We start from the raw sequence: 24,457 nt of genomic DNA, 5'->3' as shown, positions 1-24,457 counted from the left end.
AAGCAATCGCACCATAAAGCAGTCGCACCATAAAGCAATCGCACCGTAAATCAATCGCACAAACCATAAAGCAGTCGCACCATAAAGCAATCGCACAAACCATAAAGCAATCGCACCATAAAGCAATCGCACAAACCATAAAGCAATCGCACCATAAAGCAATCGCACCATAAAGCAGTCGCACCATAAAGCAGTCGCACCATAAAGCAATCGCACCATAAAGCAATCGCACCATAAAGCAGTCGCACCATAAAGCAGTCGCACCATAAAGCAGTCGCACCATAAAGCAATCGCACCATAAAGCAATCGCACAAACCATCAAGCAATCGCACAAACCATAAAGCAGTCGCACCATAAAGCAGTCGCACCATAAAGCAGTCGCACCATAAAGCAGTCGCACCATAAAGCAGTCGCACCATAAAGCAGTCGCACCATAAAGCAATCGCACCATAAAGCAATCGCACCATAAAGCAGTCGCACCATAAAGCAATCGCACCATAAAGCAATCGCACCATAAAGCAGTCGCACAAACCATAAAGCAGTCGCACAAACCATAAAGCAGTCGCACCATAAAGCAATCGCACCATGAAGCAGTCGCACAAACCATAAAGCAGTCGCACCATAAAGCAGTCGCACAAACCATAAAGCAATCGCACCATAAAGCATTCGCACCATAAAGCAATCGCACCATAAAGCAGTCGCACCATAAAGCAGTCGCACCATAAAGCAATCGCACCATAAAGCAGTCGCACCATAAAGCAGTCGCACCATAAAGCAGTCGCACCATAAAGCAATCGCACAAACCATAAAGCAATCGCACCATAAAGCAATCGCACCATAAAGCAATCGCACCATAAAGCAATCGCACCATAAATCAATCGCACAAACCATAAAGCAATCGCACCGTAAATCAATCGCACCATAAAGCAATCGCACCATAAAGCAATCGCACCATAAAGCAATCGCACAAACCATCAAGCAATCGCACAAACCATAAAGCAGTCGCACCATAAAGCAGTCGCACCATAAAGCAGTCGCACCATAAAGCAGTCGCACCATAAAGCAGTCGCACCATAAAGCAATCGCACCATAAAGCAGTCGCACCATAAAGCAATCGCACCATAAAGCAGTCGCACCATAAAGCAGTCGCACCATAAAGCAATCGCACCATAAAGCAGTCGCACCATAAAGCAGTCGCACCATAAAGCAGTCGCACCATAAAGCAGTCGCACCATAAAGCAGTCGCACCATAAAGCAATCGCACCATAAAGCAGTCGCACAAACCATAAAGCAGTCGCACCATAAAGCAATCGCACCATAAAGCAATCGCACCATAAAGCAGTCGCACCATAAAGCAATCGCACCATAAAGCAATCGCACCATAAAGCAGTCGCACAAACCATAAAGCAGTCGCACAAACCATAAAGCAGTCGCACCATAAAGCAATCGCACCATGAAGCAGTCGCACAAACCATAAAGCAGTCGCACCATAAAGCAGTCGCACAAACCATAAAGCAATCGCACCATAAAGCAGTCGCACCATAAAGCAATCGCACCATAAAGCAATCGCACCATAAAGCAGTCGCACAAACCATAAAGCAGTCGCACAAACCATAAAGCAGTCGCACCATAAAGCAATCGCACCATGAAGCAGTCGCACAAACCATAAAGCAGTCGCACCATAAAGCAGTCGCACAAACCATAAAGCAATCGCACCATAAAGCATTCGCACCATAAAGCAATCGCACCATAAAGCAGTCGCACCATAAAGCAGTCGCACCATAAAGCAATCGCACCATAAAGCAGTCGCACCATAAAGCAGTCGCACCATAAAGCAGTCGCACCATAAAGCAATCGCACCATAAAGCAATCGCACCATAAAGCAGTCGCACCATAAAGCAATCGCACCATAAAGCAATCGCACCATAAAGCAGTCGCACAAACCATAAAGCAGTCGCACAAACCATAAAGCAGTCGCACCATAAAGCAATCGCACCATGAAGCAGTCGCACAAACCATAAAGCAGTCGCACCATAAAGCAGTCGCACAAACCATAAAGCAATCGCACCATAAAGCAGTCGCACCATAAAGCAATCGCACCATAAAGCAATCGCACCATAAAGCAGTCGCACAAACCATAAAGCAGTCGCACAAACCATAAAGCAGTCGCACCATAAAGCAATCGCACCATGAAGCAGTCGCACAAACCATAAAGCAGTCGCACCATAAAGCAGTCGCACAAACCATAAAGCAATCGCACCATAAAGCATTCGCACCATAAAGCAATCGCACCATAAAGCAGTCGCACCATAAAGCAGTCGCACCATAAAGCAATCGCACCATAAAGCAGTCGCACCATAAAGCAGTCGCACCATAAAGCAGTCGCACCATAAAGCAATCGCACAAACCATAAAGCAATCGCACCATAAAGCAATCGCACCATAAAGCAATCGCACCATAAAGCAATCGCACCATAAATCAATCGCACAAACCATAAAGCAATCGCACCGTAAATCAATCGCACCATAAAGCAATCGCACCATAAAGCAATCGCACCATAAAGCAATCGCACAAACCATCAAGCAATCGCACAAACCATAAAGCAGTCGCACCATAAAGCAGTCGCACCATAAAGCAGTCGCACCATAAAGCAGTCGCACCATAAAGCAATCGCACCATAAAGCAGTCGCACCATAAAGCAATCGCACCATAAAGCAGTCGCACCATAAAGCAGTCGCACCATAAAGCAATCGCACCATAAAGCAGTCGCACCATAAAGCAGTCGCACCATAAAGCAGTCGCACCATAAAGCAGTCGCACCATAAAGCAGCCATAAAGCAATCGCACCATAAAGCAGTCGCACAAACCATAAAGCAGTCGCACCATAAAGCAATCGCACCATAAAGCAATCGCACCATAAAGCAGTCGCACCATAAAGCAGTCGCACCATAAAGCAATCGCACCATAAAGCAGTCGCACCATAAAGCAATCGCACCATAAAGCAGTCGCACCATAAAGCAGTCGCACCATAAAGCAATCGCACCATAAAGCAGTCGCACCATAAAGCAGTCGCACCATAAAGCAGTCGCACCATAAAGCAGTCGCACCATAAAGCAGTCGCACCATAAAGCAATCGCACCATAAAGCAGTCGCACAAACCATAAAGCAGTCGCACCATAAAGCAATCGCACCATAAAGCAATCGCACCATAAAGCAGTCGCACCATAAAGCAATCGCACCATAAAGCAATCGCACCATAAAGCAGTCGCACAAACCATAAAGCAGTCGCACAAACCATAAAGCAGTCGCACCATAAAGCAATCGCACCATGAAGCAGTCGCACAAACCATAAAGCAGTCGCACCATAAAGCAGTCGCACAAACCATAAAGCAATCGCACCATAAAGCAGTCGCACCATAAAGCAATCGCACCATAAAGCAATCGCACCATAAAGCAGTCGCACAAACCATAAAGCAGTCGCACAAACCATAAAGCAGTCGCACCATAAAGCAATCGCACCATGAAGCAGTCGCACAAACCATAAAGCAGTCGCACCATAAAGCAGTCGCACAAACCATAAAGCAATCGCACCATAAAGCATTCGCACCATAAAGCAATCGCACCATAAAGCAGTCGCACCATAAAGCAGTCGCACCATAAAGCAATCGCACCATAAAGCAGTCGCACCATAAAGCAGTCGCACCATAAAGCAGTCGCACCATAAAGCAATCGCACCATAAAGCAATCGCACCATAAAGCAGTCGCACCATAAAGCAATCGCACCATAAAGCAATCGCACCATAAAGCAGTCGCACAAACCATAAAGCAGTCGCACAAACCATAAAGCAGTCGCACCATAAAGCAATCGCACCATGAAGCAGTCGCACAAACCATAAAGCAGTCGCACCATAAAGCAGTCGCACAAACCATAAAGCAATCGCACCATAAAGCAGTCGCACCATAAAGCAATCGCACCATAAAGCAATCGCACCATAAAGCAGTCGCACAAACCATAAAGCAGTCGCACAAACCATAAAGCAGTCGCACCATAAAGCAATCGCACCATGAAGCAGTCGCACAAACCATAAAGCAGTCGCACCATAAAGCAGTCGCACAAACCATAAAGCAATCGCACCATAAAGCATTCGCACCATAAAGCAATCGCACCATAAAGCAGTCGCACCATAAAGCAGTCGCACCATAAAGCAATCGCACCATAAAGCAGTCGCACCATAAAGCAGTCGCACCATAAAGCAGTCGCACCATAAAGCAATCGCACAAACCATAAAGCAATCGCACCATAAAGCAATCGCACCATAAAGCAATCGCACCATAAAGCAATCGCACCATAAATCAATCGCACAAACCATAAAGCAATCGCACCGTAAATCAATCGCACCATAAAGCAATCGCACCATAAAGCAATCGCACCATAAAGCAATCGCACAAACCATCAAGCAATCGCACAAACCATAAAGCAGTCGCACCATAAAGCAGTCGCACCATAAAGCAGTCGCACCATAAAGCAGTCGCACCATAAAGCAGTCGCACCATAAAGCAATCGCACCATAAAGCAGTCGCACCATAAAGCAATCGCACCATAAAGCAGTCGCACCATAAAGCAGTCGCACCATAAAGCAATCGCACCATAAAGCAGTCGCACCATAAAGCAGTCGCACCATAAAGCAGTCGCACCATAAAGCAGTCGCACCATAAAGCAGTCGCACCATAAAGCAATCGCACCATAAAGCAGTCGCACAAACCATAAAGCAGTCGCACCATAAAGCAATCGCACCATAAAGCAATCGCACCATAAAGCAGTCGCACCATAAAGCAATCGCACCATAAAGCAATCGCACCATAAAGCAGTCGCACAAACCATAAAGCAGTCGCACAAACCATAAAGCAGTCGCACCATAAAGCAATCGCACCATGAAGCAGTCGCACAAACCATAAAGCAGTCGCACCATAAAGCAGTCGCACAAACCATAAAGCAATCGCACCATAAAGCATTCGCACCATAAAGCAATCGCACCATAAAGCAGTCGCACCATAAAGCAATCGCACCATAAAGCAGTCGCACCATAAAGCAGTCGCACCATAAAGCAGTCGCACCATAAAGCAATCGCACAAACCATAAAGCAATCGCACCATAAAGCAATCGCACCATAAAGCAATCGCACAAACCATAAAGCAATCGCACCATAAAGCAATCGCACCATAAAGCAGTCGCACCATAAAGCAATCGCACCATAAAGCAATCGCACCATAAAGCAGTCGCACAAACCATAAAGCAGTCGCACAAACCATAAAGCAGTCGCACCATAAAGCAATCGCACCATGAAGCAGTCGCACAAACCATAAAGCAGTCGCACCATAAAGCAGTCGCACAAACCATAAAGCAATCGCACCATAAAGCATTCGCACCATAAAGCAATCGCACCATAAAGCAGTCGCACCATAAAGCAATCGCACCATAAAGCAGTCGCACCATAAAGCAGTCGCACCATAAAGCAGTCGCACCATAAAGCAATCGCACAAACCATAAAGCAATCGCACCATAAAGCAATCGCACCATAAAGCAATCGCACAAACCATAAAGCAATCGCACCATAAAGCAATCGCACCATAAAGCAGTCGCACCATAAAGCAATCGCACCATAAAGCAATCGCACCATAAAGCAATCGCACAAACCATAAAGCAGTCGCACAAACCATAAAGCGCAATGATGAAACTGGCTCTTCTGAGGACCGCCACAGGAAAGAACGACCCAGAGTTACCCCTGCTGCAGAGGATAAATTCATTAGTTACCATACTCAGGAAATTGAAGTCCAAATAAAAGTTATAATAAAAGTAACAGACACATCTCAACATCAACTGTTCAGAGACTGCGTGAATCAGGCCTTCATGGTCAAGTTGATGCAAAGAAATCACTACTAAAGGACACCAATAATAAGAAGAGACTTGCTTGGGCCAATAAACACGAGGAATGGACATTAGTCCGGTGAAAATCTGTCCTTGGTCTGAGGTCCCAATTGGAGATTTTTGGTTCCAACCGCTGTGTCTTTGTGAAACGCAGAGTAGGTGAACTGATGATCTCTGTATGTGTTGTTCCCACTTCCAGGCTGTGTAAGGGCTATTTGACCAATATATAGAGAGTGATGGAGTGCTGCATCAGATGACCTGGCCTCCACAAATATCCAACCTCAACCCAATTGAGATGGCTTGGGATGAGTTTGACCGCAGAGTGAAGGAAAAGCAGCCAACAAGTGCTCAGCATATGTGGGAACTCTTTCAAGACTGTTGGAAAAGCATTCCTCATGAAGCTGGTTGAGAGAATGCCAAGAGTGCACAAAGCTGTCATCACAGCAATTTGTTTAACGCTTATTTGGTTACTACATGATCCCATATGTGTTATTTCATAGTTATGAAATCTTCACTATTATTCTACAATGTAGAAAATAGTTTAAAAAATAAAGAAAGAAAAACCCTTGAATGAGTAGGTGTGTCCAAACCTTTGACTGGTACTCTAGGTTTTTTTCCACCATGAAAACATTTTGCACACCTCTTGAATATTTCAACATCATACCTGTTAAACCTCATTTGTGACGCTGACACTCCCAAGATGCTTTTCCACCATTGTTTGCCACACCCAAAATATACATGATTTCCCCTCATACTGACACTGTCACTTCTCTTTGACAACGCAGTGGGAATAGACAGGTAAGCATATCTCAATATACAATAACAACTAATAATAATATATTATTATTATATTTAAGCAACTATAACATTTGTCATTTAAAATGTTCTATTGTATTTTACTGATGTTTAGGATTTCATATTTTTGCTTTAACATGAGATGACATGGGAATGTGTGTGCTGATTTCTGATGTATTTAAAATGCCATTCTTAGTATGTTTCTCATTTCAGGAAAGGCAAGGTTCTATTACAGCACAATGTTGGGAACCCTGACTTAAAATATACAAATAAATAAAATAATATAATAATAATAAAATATATATATATTTATTTGGACAGTGAAGCTAAAACCTTTCATTTGGCAATATATTGCAGCATTATGAATTTCCGATCAAATGTTTCATTTAAAAAGAGATGTTGTATTGTCACATACACCAGATAGGAGCAGTGAAATGTTGTTGTTTTCCAGTGCCCCTGGAGATTAGGGTAAAATACCTTGCTTTAGGGCACATCAACAGATTTTTCACCATGTCGGCTCGGATATTTAAACCAGCAACCTTTCAGTTACTGACCCAACTCTCTAACCGCTAGACTACCTGCTGCCTGTATGAGGTACGAGGTGACAGAACAGAATGTCACCTTTTATTTGAGGGTATTTTCATAACGTTTAGAAATTAACATACTTTATGTATTTAGGCCCCTCATTTGAAGGTGTCATAAGTATTTGGACAAATGAACTTATAGTAAATTGAAAACGCTAAAAGGCTTTCAGAAGTGGAATTGTTTTAAGATGGTTGTACTTCATTTGATTGTCAGACATTGAATTATATTATATTATATTATATTATATTATATTATATTATATTATATTATATTATACAGTATTCGTATAAATTCAAAGGCAAAGCAGATTGTAAAAAAATCAATAAAAAGGAAGTTTGTTCTGAAGTATCTGTCCTATATCTGAGAGATAAAAGAAAGGTCAGGAAATATATATATATATATTTATATTTACCCATACTTAACCAATGTTTTTGGCATGAAACTCCTTCCATATATACTTCCATATATACTTCCATATATACTTCCATATATACTTCCATATATACTTCCATTCATGTTTTTAACTGGTACCAGGCTACGTTCAGACAAGAATTGTGAGGCTTGTGGGCGTCTTAGAACAAAACAACTGACGTGAGAGTCTCACCTTTCGATGGTGGGGTCATATTAGTGAGCTGGTCGGATGCTACAGACAGAAGTTGGCAGATAAGAGGTACCGACTTCAAGCCTGTATCCTGTGACTCTTGTGGGGGCCGAAGAGAAAATCGGAGAACATAAACATCATAACAAGTATTTTATTTTTAAATCCCACATTTATAATTAGATGTTTCAAAATATATTGTTTTTGTGTTTTTGTGTGTTTTGAACAGATATTTTGATCAATTTCATCCACAGCAACTTGTTATGAATATCAAAGTGTTGTGTTTCTGTGGTACTCAGAGGCTGAAAGATTGGTGATTGAGCTAACCTTAAATATGGGGTCTCCCTATCTATATATTTTCAGGGTACATACACATCTACCTGTGTGTAAAATTTGATGTTTTTATCATAAAGTTGACTATTGACTCCAGATTTTTAGTTTAGCCACACGCCACTAGTATACAAAAGATAAGACTATTTTTTATTCCTACATCAAATCAAATCAAATCAAATGTATTTATATAGCCCTTCGTACATCAGCTGATATCTCAAAGTGCTGTACAGAAACCCAGCCTAAAACCCCAAACAGCAAGCAATGCAGGTGTAGAAGCACGGTGGCTAGGAAAAACTCCCTAGAAAGGCCAATACCTAGGAAGAAACCTAGAGAGGAACCAGGCTTGGGAATTGGGAAAGGGTAGCTAGTCAGTTGTACACCTGAATGCATTCAATTGAAATGTGTCTTCCACATTTAACCCAACCCCTCTGAATCAGAGAGGTGCAGGGGGCTGCCATAATGGACATTCACGGCACCCGGGGAACAGTGGGTTAACTACCTTGCACAGGGACAGAATGACAGATTTTTACATTGCCAGTAACTAGTTGCTTGACAAAATCCTAACATTTCAGAAGGATCAGATAAAGACCTTTGAAATAATTAAATGTTTTACCCCCGTTGGGGTCATAATGTACCCCCCTTGGGGTCATAATGTACCCCCCTTGGGGTCATAATGTACCCCCCTTGGGGTCGTTAGGGTTAATACACTATAAGGGTATTTGTCCAAATACTTCACACCTTCAAATGGGGGGACAAGATGCATAAAATGCTTTCATTTCTAAACGGTAAAACCGATATGTATGAAAATACCCACAAATAACAGGTGACATTCTGTACTGTCACCTCATATAAAACATTTGGAGTATAGAGACAAATTAAATGTTTTATCTTGACTGTCCAAATAAATATGGTGTGTTTGAACTGGAATTCATCTTTAAATATTTCACTTGATTTTCATTTGACATCAAAACATAATTTCTTGCGAAGGTCTGTGAATTATAACCACGATCTGTATGGGTGTGTATCTCAAGTCAGTATTTGGACTTTACACATAACATTTGGTTTCTTACCTAATTAACAGATTATGCATATCTACAATATATGATTAATTTAAATGATAGAATTTCAGTTATTTTCCTTTAATTATATGCCCAAATATTTATCATTCTTTCTCATTTCCAAATGGATTTGACAACCAACAGTGTTTGCCGGTGCTATTGAACCTTCTTATGAGGATGTTCTGTGTTATTTGTAATATGCTTTTCAACACCAAAGGTTTCCATTTATGGGAAGGTGAGCCATACCCAATCTGATGATGGGATGCCTCACTACTTCAATATGGGCCCTACTACTCTCAGCTATCGGATTTGGTAAGTTAATTTGACAGACAAAGAAATCCCAACCTTGGCCCTCCTGTGTATACGGTATATAAGTGCAGTGTTAGGAATATTATGAATAAATGAATAAACAATATCCTCATTTGAAATAGAACTGTAACTAAGTAAACTTATACGCTGTTTTATTATATCTGATTAACAATATGAGTTCATAAGTGAGGGATTGTGGAGCCTGAAACAGGGGGTAATTACATTGAAATAAATACCATTCCAGCCAAGTTGGAGGAGATTAGGAGTGAGGGTTTTTAAGTAAGCAGAAAAGGTCTTTAAACTATGGTTGAACCGACAAAACTTAGCTCTGGGGTGTTTTAGATAAGGCAGTGAGTGCATTCCTAGGTTTTCCATTAATTAGAACTGTCAGCTAAGTGGTGATCGATAATGGTGAGGGGTCAAAAGTTAATTTAGTTGTGTTGTGTGTCCTGTGTATGTGCTGGGGGGGGTCAGAATGAACTTTGAATGAAGTTTGAAAGTTCCTTTGTCTCGGTCGAGAGGAGGAGATTCATTCCAGAAGCAATGAAATGACGTCATGTTATTGTATATAAACTGTTGCTCGTGGTAACGTGGCAGCGCGCTCCGAGAATAAATACTTTTATCTATTATTGATAAGACTGGTCTCCGTCTATTTTATGCAAACAAGAATCTTACAAATTCTCATAAAATAGACTAAGGGAATTCAATTAATGAAAACATATTGGAATAATTAAAATACAGTAACAGCAGTCCCCAGGTTTTTTTTATTTGCAAAATAATAAATGAAACAGAGGATGTTGACGCCAGTCTGTGTTTTCAGTACCCGGTTTTAATTTAAACCATCCATAGTTAAACCCAACAAGTTGTTTGATATTTAATAACCCATAAATCAATTGACACCTCAGGTTATTACATCTAACAAATGCTGATAATAGATTAAATAAGAAACCCAAGATTTAACTTTTATAGATTCTTGGTTCTGTCAATAAAGATATTCAACTGATAATTCAATGTTGAATGTTTCTTTCCTTCTTATCTATTTCAGGCTGCATAGCTACACTGATCTCTGCAGAGGTAGGTTGTCTCCCAATGCCAGATCATTTCACGCTCTTATACTGGTAGATTAACATAGTGTCAAGAAATCGCTCTATTCTCAGTGTATTGACATGCGATGTTGTAGTCTGTATTAAGAAATAAGGTATCATTATTATTATTATAAAAAGATAATTTGTCTTAATTATTGCTTGTACTATTTATATCCCAACAATATTATGGGCTATATGGTTGTGTTTTTCAGAGTAATGTAACACAAATGAACGGTAGGTCATTTATTAAATATCATTTCAACAAAAATCTGTATTAAGTAGCTACTACGATGTGAATAAACTGATATTTTGTAATTAGATAACAACCAATAAACTGGTTAAAAGCTACAATTGAATAACATTAAAATTTAGTCATTTAGCAGACACTCTTATCCAGAGTAACTTACAGGAGCAATTAGCATTAGGTGCCTTGCTCAAGGGCACATTCAGTTTTTTCACCTAGTCGGCTCAGAGATTCAAACCAGCAACCTTTTTGTTTACTTGCCCAATGATCTTAACCGCTAGACTACCTTCCGCCCAACAACAAAGCATTCATTAATCCAAATGACAATGACTCATATTCCACAACTACCATTTGTCATTGATTACTTATATCACTTTTCCTCTGCTACTTGTCAAAATCTTAGAGCCACATCAGTGGAGCCCGGAAAACAGGTTAGTGTTCACAAGCATGTAGCCACACTCGCATCTGCTAACCATCAAATTTGATTTGAGTTATTGAGCGTTATTGTCACAGTTTTTTTGTTGTGGTAAATTCTATGCCATAGTGGCTTTGATCTCTATATGGACAAAATGAAGCCTGTTATTTTTATTTTTTTTCTGGAACAGAATGACGAACAATGCCTCACAAGGGGCCTGCAATTCAACAACACTGAATCAAGCCATTTCCAGGGTAAGTCTGTTCGGGTAGAGATGAGGTAGACATAAACAAACAAATAATGAAGGATGAGTATTATTGGAATCTAGCTTTTACAGCATTGCTACAGTGTCAATTTCTTTTAATGTCAGAAGTTTCATAAAACGTAGGCCTATGTAATAGGCAGTAATATCAGCACAACCAATCAGAACCGTTAAAACATCAGCAACATGGTCCTATTTGTTGTTCGATAGTGCCCTCTGGTGGCAAACCAATTAATAGCACCTACACCAGTTATTTGTAAACATTCATGCACAACAACAAAAAATGGTTATCTGTTACATTTGTTCTCTGTACAAATGTATTAATGTATCTGTCTTCCTATTTAGATTTCTAAAGCTGTAGACACCCTGACTAACCAACTGTCCTGTGAGGGAGGGAACAACCAAAGCTTTCCTGAAGAGAAGTTCAGCGTGCTGCAACAAGACCTCAGACAGATTATGAAATTGGCCTTAAAAGTCTTCCTTCATTTGGTACTTAATCTTTTCATACTAAGACCTCACTCGCACATTTGACTAAACTAAGAATCATATTAGTGTTAACTAAGAATCCCTATGGCAACTGCTTGGCCTCCGACCACATGTCACTACATAGGGTAGTGTGTACGGCCCAGTACATCACTGGGATTAAGTTTCCTGCCATCCAGGACCTATATAATAGGTGGTGTCAAAGGAAGGTCAAAAAAATTGTCAAAGACTCCAGCCACCCCAATCATAGACTGTTCTCTCTGCTTCCGCACTGCAAGTGGTACCGGAGCGCCAAGTCTAGGTCCAAAAGGCTTCTTAACAGCTTCTACCCCCATGCCATAAGACTCCTGAACAGCTAATCAAATGGCCACCAGACTATTTACATTGTCCCGCTGCCCCCACCCCCTCTTTTACACTGCTGCTTCTCTCTGTTGATTATCTCTGCAGTCACTTTAACTCTACATACATGTACATATTACCTCAATTACCTCGACTAACCGGTGCCCCGCACATTGACTCTGTACCGGTACGCCCTGTATATAGCCCCGCACATTGACTCTGTACCAGTACCCCCTGTATATAACCTCCACATTGACTCTGCACCGGTACCCCCTGTATATAGCCTCCACATTGACTCTGTACCAGTACCCCCTGTATATAGCCTCCACATTGACTCTATACCGGTACCCCCGGTATATAGCCTCCACATTGACTCTGTACCAATACCCCCTGTATGAAGCCTCCACATTGACTCTGTACCAATACCCCCTGTATATAGCCTCCACATTGACTCTGTACCAGTACCCCCTGTATATAGCCTCCACATTGACTCTATACCGGTACCCCCGGTATATAGCCTCCACATTGACTCTGTACCAATACCCCCTGTATATAGCCTCCACATTGACTCTGTACCAATACCCCCTGTATATAGCCTCCACATTGACTCTGTACCAGTACCCCCTGTATATAGCCTCCACATTGACTCTGTACCAGTACCCCCTGTATATAGCCTCCACATTGACTCTATACCGGTACCCCCGGTATATAGCCTCCACATTGACTCTGTACCAATACCCCCTGTATATAGCCTCCACATTGACTCTATACCGGTACCCCCTGTATATAGCCTCCACATTGACTCTATACCGGTACCCCCTGTATATAGCCTCCACATTGACTCTGTACCGGTACACCCTGTATATAGCCTCCACATTGACTCTGTACTGGTACCCCCTGTATATAGCCTCCACATTGACTCTATACCGGTACCCCCTGTATATAGCCTCCACATTGACTCTGTACTGGTACCCCCTGTATATAGCCTCCACATTGACTCTATACCGGTACCCCCTGTATATAGCCTCCACATTGACTCTGTACCAGTACCCCCTGTATATAGCCTCCACATTGACTCTGTACCGGTACCCCCTGTATATAGCCTCCACATTGACTCTATACCGGTACCCCCTGTATATAGCCTCCACATTGACTCTGTACCAGTACCATCTGTATATAGCCTCACTACTGTTATTTGACTGCTGCTATTTAATTATTTGTTATTTGTTATTTTTTACTTAACACTTTTTTCCTAAAACTGCATTGTTGGTTAAGGGCTTTAAGGGCTTGTAAGTAAGAATTTCACTGTAAGGTCTACACCTGTTGCATTCGTCCCATGTGACTAATACAATTTGATTTGATTTGATTTCACACTCACACCTGGTCATGAATTAAAATCAACATGGACAATGTTTGATTTTCAGAAAGTGTAAACAATGTAAACTGTCCAATTGATTTCAGGGCACCAATGAATCAAAGTCTGAGGTCCTGGATGTCTTTGGAGCTTTGAACAGTCTCAACAGTGATAACGATCAAAATGTGCAATTCATCCGCCTGTGGTTCAACGTCCAGCTGGTACCTCTTTTACCCCACATTACCGGAGACTTCCTGTCCCTGTTGAGCACGAGAGACTTCAGCTGCAGCTCCTATCAGGCACTGTGCGTTGACAATCATTCTGATTCCCATATTACTAAGGAAATGGTCCTCTTCAGTGTCGTTTCATCTAAAATCTTTTCTATTTAAGGGTCCTGGGATTGAGTGGTGAACTGGTATCCATTAATGAAGAGCAGAAACAATTGATCTACACTCACTTTATCCGTCTTTTCCTGTTCAGAAAGGGATCATCAGGTATTTAACATGTTAAGAAGAGCAGAATTTGCCAATAGCTCTAACATGTAAGATTTAATTGTGTTGTTAATTCTTTTGTCAAATAATTAATTCAGAAAGTAAAGTGATGTTTTAATTGGCAGATCCAGATCCTGGATGCTTGGGAAATGTAAATGAAAGTGAAGACTGGTTGGTGAAAAACTTTGGAAACTTTTCAAGCATTGCTGATTTAAAGGATCTGTATGAACTAAACCAGCATTTCTCTGCGGTGGGTATTTCATCATCTCATGAGGCACTGACGATGAAAATCATGGCAAAAGAGAAATCCACGATTAACACATGTTGTTGTTTTTTTTAGCTGGAGGTTTTGAAAATCCTTTCACCAAACCAGAAAGCTGAATTGATACTGGACCCAAGCACTGGCGCTCTGGAGAATGAGACTCTTGTGAAGAACGTTTTCATCAGCTTGCTGGAATCTCCAAGGGAAGAGCAGCTCAATGAGTTCTTTGTGACTTTTGTTGAAGTCACCAAGCAGGTCAGTACATCACTCTCTGGCTGGAATGGACCTTGTACAGTGAGACCTGGCTCTCGACAAAGTCATCTGACAAAACAATCAGGATGAATGGATGTCCTCCTAAACCATGAACCATTTATTTTACAGGAAAACATCACTATCATCACAAACACAGCCGTAAGAGACACAATGCTAGACCTGACCTTGATGGCTCTTGCTCCCAAATTCGACGTTTTTGAGCCAAAAGACTTCCAGCTATGGTTCCAAGTCAATCTGGTTGTTCTGCTGGCCAGCTTCCATCCTGGCAGATTGGTTGATATCCCCCTAAACATCACCTGTGAATCCTACAATGCCATGTAAGAGACTACTTTACCCCGAACAAACATACAAGGGACTGCCTCGTAAAGTACAGATTGACAAAAGACTGCACTAAATGTCTCTTTCCTTTTTCTCTCAGAATTACGGGTCTCAAACAAAGTTTGGAATCTCTTCCGCCTCACCTCTCACAGGGTGTAAAGTCAAGCTTGGATGCACTGATGAAGACATTCCAACGTATGTGATAAACTGCTATTTTTCAACAACAGACACTGTATCATCTGAGCCCAGCATTTATAGAACATTTAAAAAATCTCCAAAAAGGCATTCTGTTATTTTGCTAACTCATATGCTCCCAAATCTTACCGTTGATTGACTGACCTTATTTAAATTATCCCCCTCAAAGGTTGCTCAAGGCCTCCAGCTTTAATTGTGGTAAGTACTCTCTGAGTGGGATCTTATTTCAAATAGACCTTTTGTTTACGATATGGGAAAGGTCATGCATCTGGTATCTGCATTGTGGCATTGTTCAGAAAGCCAAAGCATCTCTTTTGTTTTCTCATTTAATTTCACACTGGTAACAATATTATTTCCCCCCCATATAGTGCAAAGAAACATTGGTCAATGGTAAGTTGATGCTAGCTGTGCAATTGACATTTTCTTGAATCAGATAGGCAATTTATGATTTGTGTCTCAAGAACTATTGTTTTTATGTTCTCTTTTGCAGAGAAACAACTTTGTGCTGGATTTAACAGGTGGGTTCAGTGTTGTCTTGCACAGTGCAGGTTGTAAGACATTGAGACACACAAGGTATCATTTGGAAAATAATCATGTATTTTTCATTACCGTTTCCTACAGCACACAACTGAAGCAACAAATGTCGATTGGGAATCCCAATGAATCCCTTTGCAATTTCAACATCTCTGAATATGCCTGTTCCTCAGTAAGCTTTTTCAATTCACCACTAAATGTTGTCAGTAGCAACAGATACATTTCTCTTGTCCTCATCTTCTTTATTGATGTTACTCATGTTGATGTCACAGTTGTCTAATTTGGTTCACGTCCCTGCATTCTTTTCTTTAAGACAACCCTTCTGTCAGCGGACAACTTGGTGACGATCCTGAAATGCAAATTGTCCAGCAAAAAGACTTACTCAACAGAAATGTGGAAGCTGTTCTTCCAAAACAATGCTGCTATTCTGGACCAGGCTCTTCTGGATTACTCTAGCATGGTATGTTGAATCCCAGAATTACAACAAAATGTTGGCAATATGTATGGATTTTGTCAATACACATCTGTTTATACCTTTCCAGAACCCCAACACCAGCAGTCCAGCTATGCCAAATGTCCTTGATGCCATTGGAGATGTCAAACTCAACAACTTCACGAATGCACAGCTGAACAACGCCAGTTTCGTTGACAAGTTGTTCCAGAAGATGCTCCGTCCATTCTTGGCATCTCCATCTAGGAATTTCCTCTCCTGTCTCAGCTCAAAGAACTTCAGTTGTCAGACCTACCAAATTGTGTATGTAAAGCCATGATACCCAATGCCATCGTCAATACAACTGGTGATATGCCTACAATTGAATAAGAAGTCAAGATAACATAGGTAACATGGGCTCTGTTCTCTTTCAGCATTGAGGCTCTAAGCAACCAATCAGCCTCCATGGACAGAGAGCAACAACGAGTGATCTTCACTCATTACATCTATCCATTCCTTTCAAGAAATGACTCATCAGGTAATAAATGGTTCTGGAAAGCACAAAAACATACACACTTCTCTGGGCCAATCCATTGAAGTCATCTGCCTAGGGGAACTTAAAGTCCATTTGTTTAATTCTGCTTTTGTTTCAGATCCCGGCTGTGTCTCAAACACCAGTGGAAGCATGGACTGGCTCCAGAGGAACTTTGGCATCTTTTCTGTTTTTGCAGAACTGCAGGAGTTACAAGTCCTTAATCCCGACTTCTCCAGCGTAAGTTTCCTAGGTGTTTGTCTGGATGGTTATCCCCTCAATAACATTACCGTGCCACTCACTGACATGTGCCACCTTTCTTTTTCTTTTTCTATTTGTAGAAGGAATCACTGTCGCTGCTTACCCCAACCCAAGTGGCACAATTGACATTGACCTCTGGGGCATTGAATGACACAGATGACATTAAACTTGTGTTTACGCGGCTGGAGGAAGGAGACGCTTTCAAAAATGTTGACGAGTTTCTGACGCAACTGACCGCAAAGGAAGAGGTAATGCACTTTTGAGATAAACAAACTGCATGATTTCATCTTGACAAATAGCAATCCCCATGTCTTCCTGTGTCTCCCTTTGTGGATAGTGAAGGACAACAAATGAGCAACGAGCAACCTATCAATCTTCTACTTTCATTTATTACCGGCAAAGCTCGATGGAATGCCGTGATGAGTTGTGCAGTGTTGAGGAACTCTGGTCATGTGTTTCAACAGATTCCTGACATCCATCCAGCCGTGAGAGATGTGATGATGAATCAGACGTTCAACATCATCAGCCTTCAATTCCCAGAGTTCGAAACGCTGGACTGGATTGCATGGTTCGAAGTAAAGCTGATTCCCATCCTCCCCAGTTTTAATGAAGTCATGCTCACCATTGCTACCTCAAACGTCAACTGCACCAACTACCAAGTCATGTGAGTAGGGGCCAACTTCCTGCTAAAATTAGCCATGGATTCGATGACTAAAATCTATTGCAAATGTGGGGTGGAAGCGTCATGAGTGTATCTTTTCCCATTTACAGTGTAAATGGAATGGACAGAGCTTTCCCTGAAATGACTCAGGATAGAAGAGAAGGAATCGCAAGAGTCCTGCTGAAATACCTGAGGAAATCTGTGCACCTCATCAATGGACCAGGTAGGACTCACCAAGCAGGTTGTTGTGCTCATTGGCTTTCTGTTTGATTCTTCATCGCCTATGCTGGATGAAGCGTGCTTTGTTTGAAAGGAGTGAACAGTTGGCATGTTGCTTCCTTGTCTATTGAATATAACATCAATGTACTCCACTTTTCAATAACCAAAACGGCCATACATGTCTTTTAGCTTGCAGGCAGGACATCCACGATGACAATGACTGGCTTGCAATCAACCTGGGTTCATACTCCGAGTACACAACCTATTCGGATCTCAAAGACTTCAACATCTCAGGGGTAAAACAATTGTTTGCCAGTGTTCTTTGCATGACCAGAATTGACTAGTTTGACACTGCTCATGTGTGGAATTATGGCTATTTAGAGGGCTAATGCATTGTATTCTGTTGTCTTCTTCTCCCCAGGTGGCAGTTCTAGACTCCCTCTCACCAAACCAGAAAGCTGAATTGATACTGGACCCAAGCACTGGCGCTCTGGAGAATGAGACTCTTGTGAAGAACGTTTTCATCAGCTTGCTGGAATCTCCAAGGGAAGAGCAGCTCAATGAGTTCTTTGTGACTTTTGTTGAAGTCACCAAGCAGGTCAGTACATCACTCTCTGGCTGGAATGGACCTTGTACAGTGAGACCTGGCTCTCGACAAAGTCATCTGACAAAACAATCAGGATGAATTGATGTCCTCCTAAACCATTAACCATTTATTTTACAGGAAAACATCACTATCATCACAAACACAGCCGTAAGAGACACAATGCTAGACCTGACCTTGATGGCTCTTGCTCACAAATTCGACGTTTTTGAGCCAAAAGACTTCCAGCTGTGGTTCCAAGTCAATCTGGTTGTTCTGCTGGCCAGCTTCCATCCTGGCAGATTGGTTGATATCCCCCTAAACATCACCTGTGAATCCTACAATGCCATGTAAGAGACTACTTTACCCCAAACAAACGTACAAGGGACTGCCTCGTAAAGTACAGATTGACAAAAGACTGCGCTAATGTCTCTTTCCTTTTTCTCTCAGATTTACGGGTCTCGACCAAAGTTTGGAATCTCTTCCGCCTCACCTCTCACAGGGTGTAAAGTCAAGCTTGGATGCACTGATGAAGACATTCCAACGTATGTGATAAACTGCTATTTTTCAACAACATACACTGTATCATCTGAGCCCAGCATTTATAGAACATTTAAAAAATCTCCAAAAAGGCATTCTGTTATTTTGCTAACTCATATGCTCCCAAATCTTCCCGTTGATTGACTGACCTTATATAAATGATCCCCCTCAAAGGTTGCTCAAGGCCTCCAGCTTTAATTGTGGTAAGTACTCTCTGAGTGGGATCTTATTTCAAATAGACCTTTTGTTTACGATATGGGAAAGGTCATGCATCTCGTATCTGCATTGTGGCATTGTTCAGAAAGCTAAAGCATCTCTTTTGTTTTCTCATTTAATTTCACACTGGTAACAATATTATTTCCCCCCCATATAGTGCAAAGAAACATTGGTCAATGGTAAGTTGATGCTAGCTGTGCAATTGACATTTTCTTGAATCAGATTGGCAATTTATGATTTGTGTCTGAAGAACTATTGTTTTTATGTTCTCTTTTGCAGAGAAACAACTTTGTGCTGGATTTAACAGGTGGGTTCAGTGCTGTCTTGCACAGTGCAGGTTGTAAAGACATTGAGACACACAAGGTATCATTTGGAAACTAATCATGTATTTTTCATGACTGTTTCCTACAGCACACAACTGAAGCAACAAATGTCGATTGGGAATCCCAATGAATCCCTTTGCAATTTCAACATCACTGAATATGCCTGTTCCTCAGTAAGCTTTTTCAATTCACCACTAAATGTTGTCAGTAGCAACAGATACATTTCTCTTGTCCTCATCTTCTTTATTGATGTTACTCATGTTGATGTCACAGTTGTCTAATTTGGTTCACGTCCCTGCATTCTTTTCTTTAAGACAACCCTTCTGTCAGCGGACAACTTGGTGACGATCCTGAAATGCCAATTGTCCAGCAAAAAGACTTACTCAACAGAAATGTGGAAGCTGTTCTTCCAAAACAATGCTGCTATTCTGGACCAGGCTCTTCTGGATTACTCCAGCATGGTATGTTGAATCCCAGAATTACAACAAAATGTTGGCAATATGTGTGGATTTTGTCAATACACATCTGTTTATACCTTTCCAGAACCCCAACACCAGCAGTCCAGCTATGCCAAATGTCCTTGATGCCATTGGAGATGTCAAACTCAACAACTTCATGAATGCACAGCTGAACAACGCCAGTTTCGTTGACAAGTTGTTCCAGAAGATGCTCCGTCCATTCTTGGCATCTCCATCTAGGAATTTCCTCTCCTGTCTCAGCTCAAAGAACTTCAGTTGTCAGACCTACCAAATTGTGTATGTAAAGCCATGATACCCAATGCCATCGTCAATACAACTGGTGATATGCCTACAATTGAATAAGAAGTCAAGATAACATAGGTAACATGGGCTCTGTTCTCTTTCAGCATTGAGGCTCTAAGCAACCAATCAGCCTCCATGGACAGAGAGCAACAACGAGTGATCTTCACCCATTACATCTATCCATTCCTTTCAAGAAATGACTCATCAGGTAATAAATGGTTCTGGAAAGCACAAAAAGATACACACTTCTCTGGGCCAATCCATTGAAGTCATCTGCTTAGGGGAACTTAAAGTCCATTTGTTTAACTCTGCTTTTGTTTCAGATCCCGGCTGTGTCTCAAACACCAGTGGAAGCATGGACTGGCTCCAGAGGAACTTTGGCATCTTTTCTGTTTTTGCAGAACTGCAGGAGTTACAAGTCCTTAATCCTGACTTCTCCAGCGTAAGTTTCCTAGGTGTTTGTCTGGATGGTTATCCCCTCAATAACATTACCGTGCCACTCACTGACATGTGCCACCTTTCTTTTTCTTTTTCTATTTGTAGAAGGAATCACTGTCGCTGCTTACCCCAACCCAAGTGGCACAATTGACATTGACCTCTGGGGCATTGAATGACACAGATGACATTAAACTTGTGTTTACGCGGCTGGAGGAAGGAGACGCTTTCAAAAATGTTGACGAGTTTCTGACGCAACTGACCGCAAAGGAAGAGGTAATGCACTTTTGAGATAAACAAACTGCATGATTTCATCTTGACAAATAGCAATCCCCATGTCTTCCTGTGTCTCCCTTTGTGGATAGTGAAGGACAACAAATGAGCAACGAGCAACCTATCAATCTTCTACTTTCATTTATTACCGGCAAAGCTCGATGGAATGCCGTGATGAGTTGTGCAGTGTTGAGGAACTCTGGTCATGTGTTTCAACAGATTCCTGACATCCATCCAGCCGTGAGAGATGTGATGATGAATCAGACGTTCAACATCATCAGCCTTCAATTCCCAGAGTTCGAAACGCTGGACTGGATTGCATGGTTCGAAGTAAAGCTGATTCCCATCCTCCCCAGTTTTAATGAAGTCATGCTCAGCATTGCTACCTCAAACGTCAACTGCACCAACTACCAAGTCATGTGAGTAGGGGCCAACTTCCTGCTAAAATTAGCCATGGATTCGATGACTAATCTATTGCAAACGTGGGGTGGAAGCGTCATGAGTGTATCTTTTCCCATTTACAGTGTAAATGGAATGGACAGAGCTTTCCCTGAAATGACTCAGGATAGAAGAGAAGGAATCGCAAGAGTCCTGCTGAAATACCTGAGGAAATCTGTGCACCTCATCAATGGACCAGGTAGGACTCACCAAGCAGGTTGTTGTGCTCATTGGCTTTCTGTTTGATTCTTCATCGCCTATGCTGGATGAAGCGTGCTTTGTTTGAAAGGAGTGAACAGTTGGCATGTTGCTTCCTTGTCTATTGAATATAACATCAATGTACTCCACTTTTCAATAACCAAAACGGCCATACATGTCTTTTAGCTTGCAGGCAGGACATCCACGATGACAATGACTGGCTTGCAATCAACCTGGGTTCATACTCCGAGTACACAACCTATTCGGATCTCAAAGACTTCAACATCTCAGGGGTAAAACAATTGTTTGCCAGTGTTCTTTGCATGACCAGAATTGACTAGTTTGACACTGCTCATGTGTGGAATTATGGCTATTTAGAGGGCTAATGCATTGTATTCTGTTGTCTTCTTCTCCCCAGGTGGCAGTTCTAGACTCCCTCTCACCAAACCAGAAAGCTGAATTGATACTGGACCCAAGCACTGGCGCTCTGGAGAATGAGACTCTTGTGAAGAACGTTTTCATCAGCTTGCTGGAATCTCCAAGGGAAGAGCAGCTCAATGAGTTCTTTGTGACTTTTGTTGAAGTCACCAAGCAGGTCAGTACATCACTCTCTGGCTGGAATGGACCTTGTACAGTGAGACCTGGCTCTCGACAAAGTCATCTGACAAAACAATCAGGATGAATTGATGTCCTCCTAAACCATTAACCATTTATTTTACAGGAAAACATCACTATCATCACAAACACAGCCGTAAGAGACACAATGCTAGACCTGACCTTGATGGCTCTTGCTCCCAAATTCGACGTTTTTGAGCCAAAAGACTTCCAGCTGTGGTTCCAAGTCAATCTGGTTGTTCTGCTGGCCAGCTTCCATCCTGGCAGATTGGTTGATATCCCCCTAAACATCACCTGTGAATCCTACAATGCCATGTAAGAGACTACTTTACCCCAAACAAACGTACAAGGGACTGCCTCGTAAAGTACAGATTGACAAAAGACTGCGCTAATGTCTCTTTCCTTTTTCTCTCAGATTTACGGGTCTCGACCAAAGTTTGGAATCTCTTCCGCCTCACCTCTCACAGGGTGTAAAGTCAAGCTTGGATGCACTGATGAAGACATTCCAACGTATGTGATAAACTGCTATTTTTCAACAACATACACTGTATCATCTGAGCCCAGCATTTATAGAACATTTAAAAAATCTCCAAAAAGGCATTCTGTTATTTTGCTAACTCATATGCTCCCAAATCTTCCCGTTGATTGACTGACCTTATATAAATGATCCCCCTCAAAGGTTGCTCAAGGCCTCCAGCTTTAATTGTGGTAAGTACTCTCTGAGTGGGATCTTATTTCAAATAGACCTTTTGTTTACGATATGGGAAAGGTCATGCATCTGGTATCTGCATTGTGGCATTGTTCAGAAAGCTAAAGCATCTCTTTTGTTTTCTCATTTAATTTCACACTGGTAACAATATTATTTCCCCCCCATATAGTGCAAAGAAACATTGGTCAATGGTAAGTTGATGCTAGCTGTGCAATTGACATTTTCTTGAATCAGATTGGCAATTTATGATTTGTGTCTGAAGAACTATTGTTTTTATGTTCTCTTTTGCAGAGAAACAACTTTGTGCTGGATTTAACAGGTGGGTTCAGTGCTGTCTTGCACAGTGCAGGTTGTAAGACATTGAGACACACAAGGTATCATTTGGAAACTAATCATGTATTTTTCATTACCGTTCCTACAGCACACAACTGAAGCAACAAATGTCAATTGGGAATCCCAATGAATCCCTTTGCAATTTCAACATCTCTGAATATGCCTGTTCCTCAGTAAGCTTTTTCAATTCACCACTAAATGTTGTCAGTAGCAACAGATACATTTCTCTTGTCCTCATCTTCTTTATTGATGTTACTCATGTTGATGTCACAGTTGTCTAATTTGGTTCACGTCCCTGCATTCTTTTCTTTAAGACAACCCTTCTGGCAGCGGACAACTTGGTGACGATCCTGAAATGCCAATTGTCCAGCAAAAAGACTTACTCAACAGAAATGTGGAAGCTGTTCTTCCAAAACAATGCTGCTATTCTGGACCAGGCTCTTCTGGATTACTCCAGCATGGTATGTTGAATCCCAGAATTACAACAAAATGTTGGCAATATGTGTGGATTTTGTCAATACACATCTGTTTATACCTTTCCAGAACCCCAACACCAGCAGTCCAGCTATGCCAAATGTCCTTGATGCCATTGGAGATGTCAAACTCAACAACTTCATGAATGCACAGCTGAACAACGCCAGTTTCGTTGACAAGTTGTTCCAGAAGATGCTCCGTCCATTCTTGGCATCTCCATCTAGGAATTTCCTCTCCTGTCTCAGCTCAAAGAACTTCAGTTGTCAGACCTACCAAATTGTGTATGTAAAGCCATGATACCCAATGCCATCGTCAATACAACTGGTGATATGCCTACAATTGAATAAGAAGTCAAGATAACATAGGTAACATGGGCTCTGTTCTCTTTCAGCATTGAGGCTCTAAGCAACCAATCAGCCTCCATGGACAGAGAGCAACAACGAGTGATCTTCACCGATTACATCTATCCATTCCTTTCAAGAAATGACTCATCAGGTAATAAATGGTTCTGGAAAGCACAAAAAGATACACACTTCTCTGGGCCAATCCATTGAAGTCATCTGCTTAGGGGAACTTAAAGTCCATTTGTTTAACTCT

General features: G+C 41.6%; 1 protein-coding gene across 1 annotated transcript in view; it reads left to right on the top strand.

Moving 5' to 3' along the window:
- Positions 1–24,457, top strand: part of LOC109893827 (uncharacterized) — a 105,636-nt gene that overhangs the window by 29,584 nt on the left and 51,595 nt on the right. Inside the window, 41 exon segments of the mRNA XM_031828087.1 lie at positions 13,894–14,007; positions 14,618–14,794; positions 14,921–15,129; positions 15,231–15,325; positions 15,495–15,523; positions 15,694–15,715; positions 15,816–15,843; positions 15,947–16,031; positions 16,173–16,319; positions 16,402–16,613; positions 16,724–16,827; positions 16,943–17,061; positions 17,163–17,330; positions 17,547–17,746; positions 17,854–17,966; positions 18,152–18,258; positions 18,384–18,560; positions 18,687–18,895; positions 18,996–19,090; positions 19,260–19,288; positions 19,459–19,480; positions 19,581–19,608; positions 19,713–19,797; positions 19,939–20,085; positions 20,168–20,379; positions 20,490–20,593; positions 20,709–20,827; positions 20,929–21,096; positions 21,313–21,512; positions 21,618–21,730; positions 21,916–22,022; positions 22,148–22,324; positions 22,451–22,659; positions 22,760–22,854; positions 23,024–23,052; positions 23,223–23,244; positions 23,345–23,372; positions 23,475–23,559; positions 23,701–23,847; positions 23,930–24,141; positions 24,252–24,355. Of these exon segments, the coding sequence (XP_031683947.1) occupies positions 13,894–14,007; positions 14,618–14,794; positions 14,921–15,129; positions 15,231–15,325; positions 15,495–15,523; positions 15,694–15,715; positions 15,816–15,843; positions 15,947–16,031; positions 16,173–16,319; positions 16,402–16,613; positions 16,724–16,827; positions 16,943–17,061; positions 17,163–17,330; positions 17,547–17,746; positions 17,854–17,966; positions 18,152–18,258; positions 18,384–18,560; positions 18,687–18,895; positions 18,996–19,090; positions 19,260–19,288; positions 19,459–19,480; positions 19,581–19,608; positions 19,713–19,797; positions 19,939–20,085; positions 20,168–20,379; positions 20,490–20,593; positions 20,709–20,827; positions 20,929–21,096; positions 21,313–21,512; positions 21,618–21,730; positions 21,916–22,022; positions 22,148–22,324; positions 22,451–22,659; positions 22,760–22,854; positions 23,024–23,052; positions 23,223–23,244; positions 23,345–23,372; positions 23,475–23,559; positions 23,701–23,847; positions 23,930–24,141; positions 24,252–24,355 (4,852 nt within the window).

This window comes from Oncorhynchus kisutch, linkage group LG7 (genome assembly GCF_002021735.2).
Source record: "Oncorhynchus kisutch isolate 150728-3 linkage group LG7, Okis_V2, whole genome shotgun sequence".
NCBI lineage: Eukaryota > Metazoa > Chordata > Actinopteri > Salmoniformes > Salmonidae > Oncorhynchus > Oncorhynchus kisutch.
The sequence above is the reverse complement of the archived record's forward strand: the minus strand, read 5'-3'. Positions and strand labels throughout refer to the sequence as shown.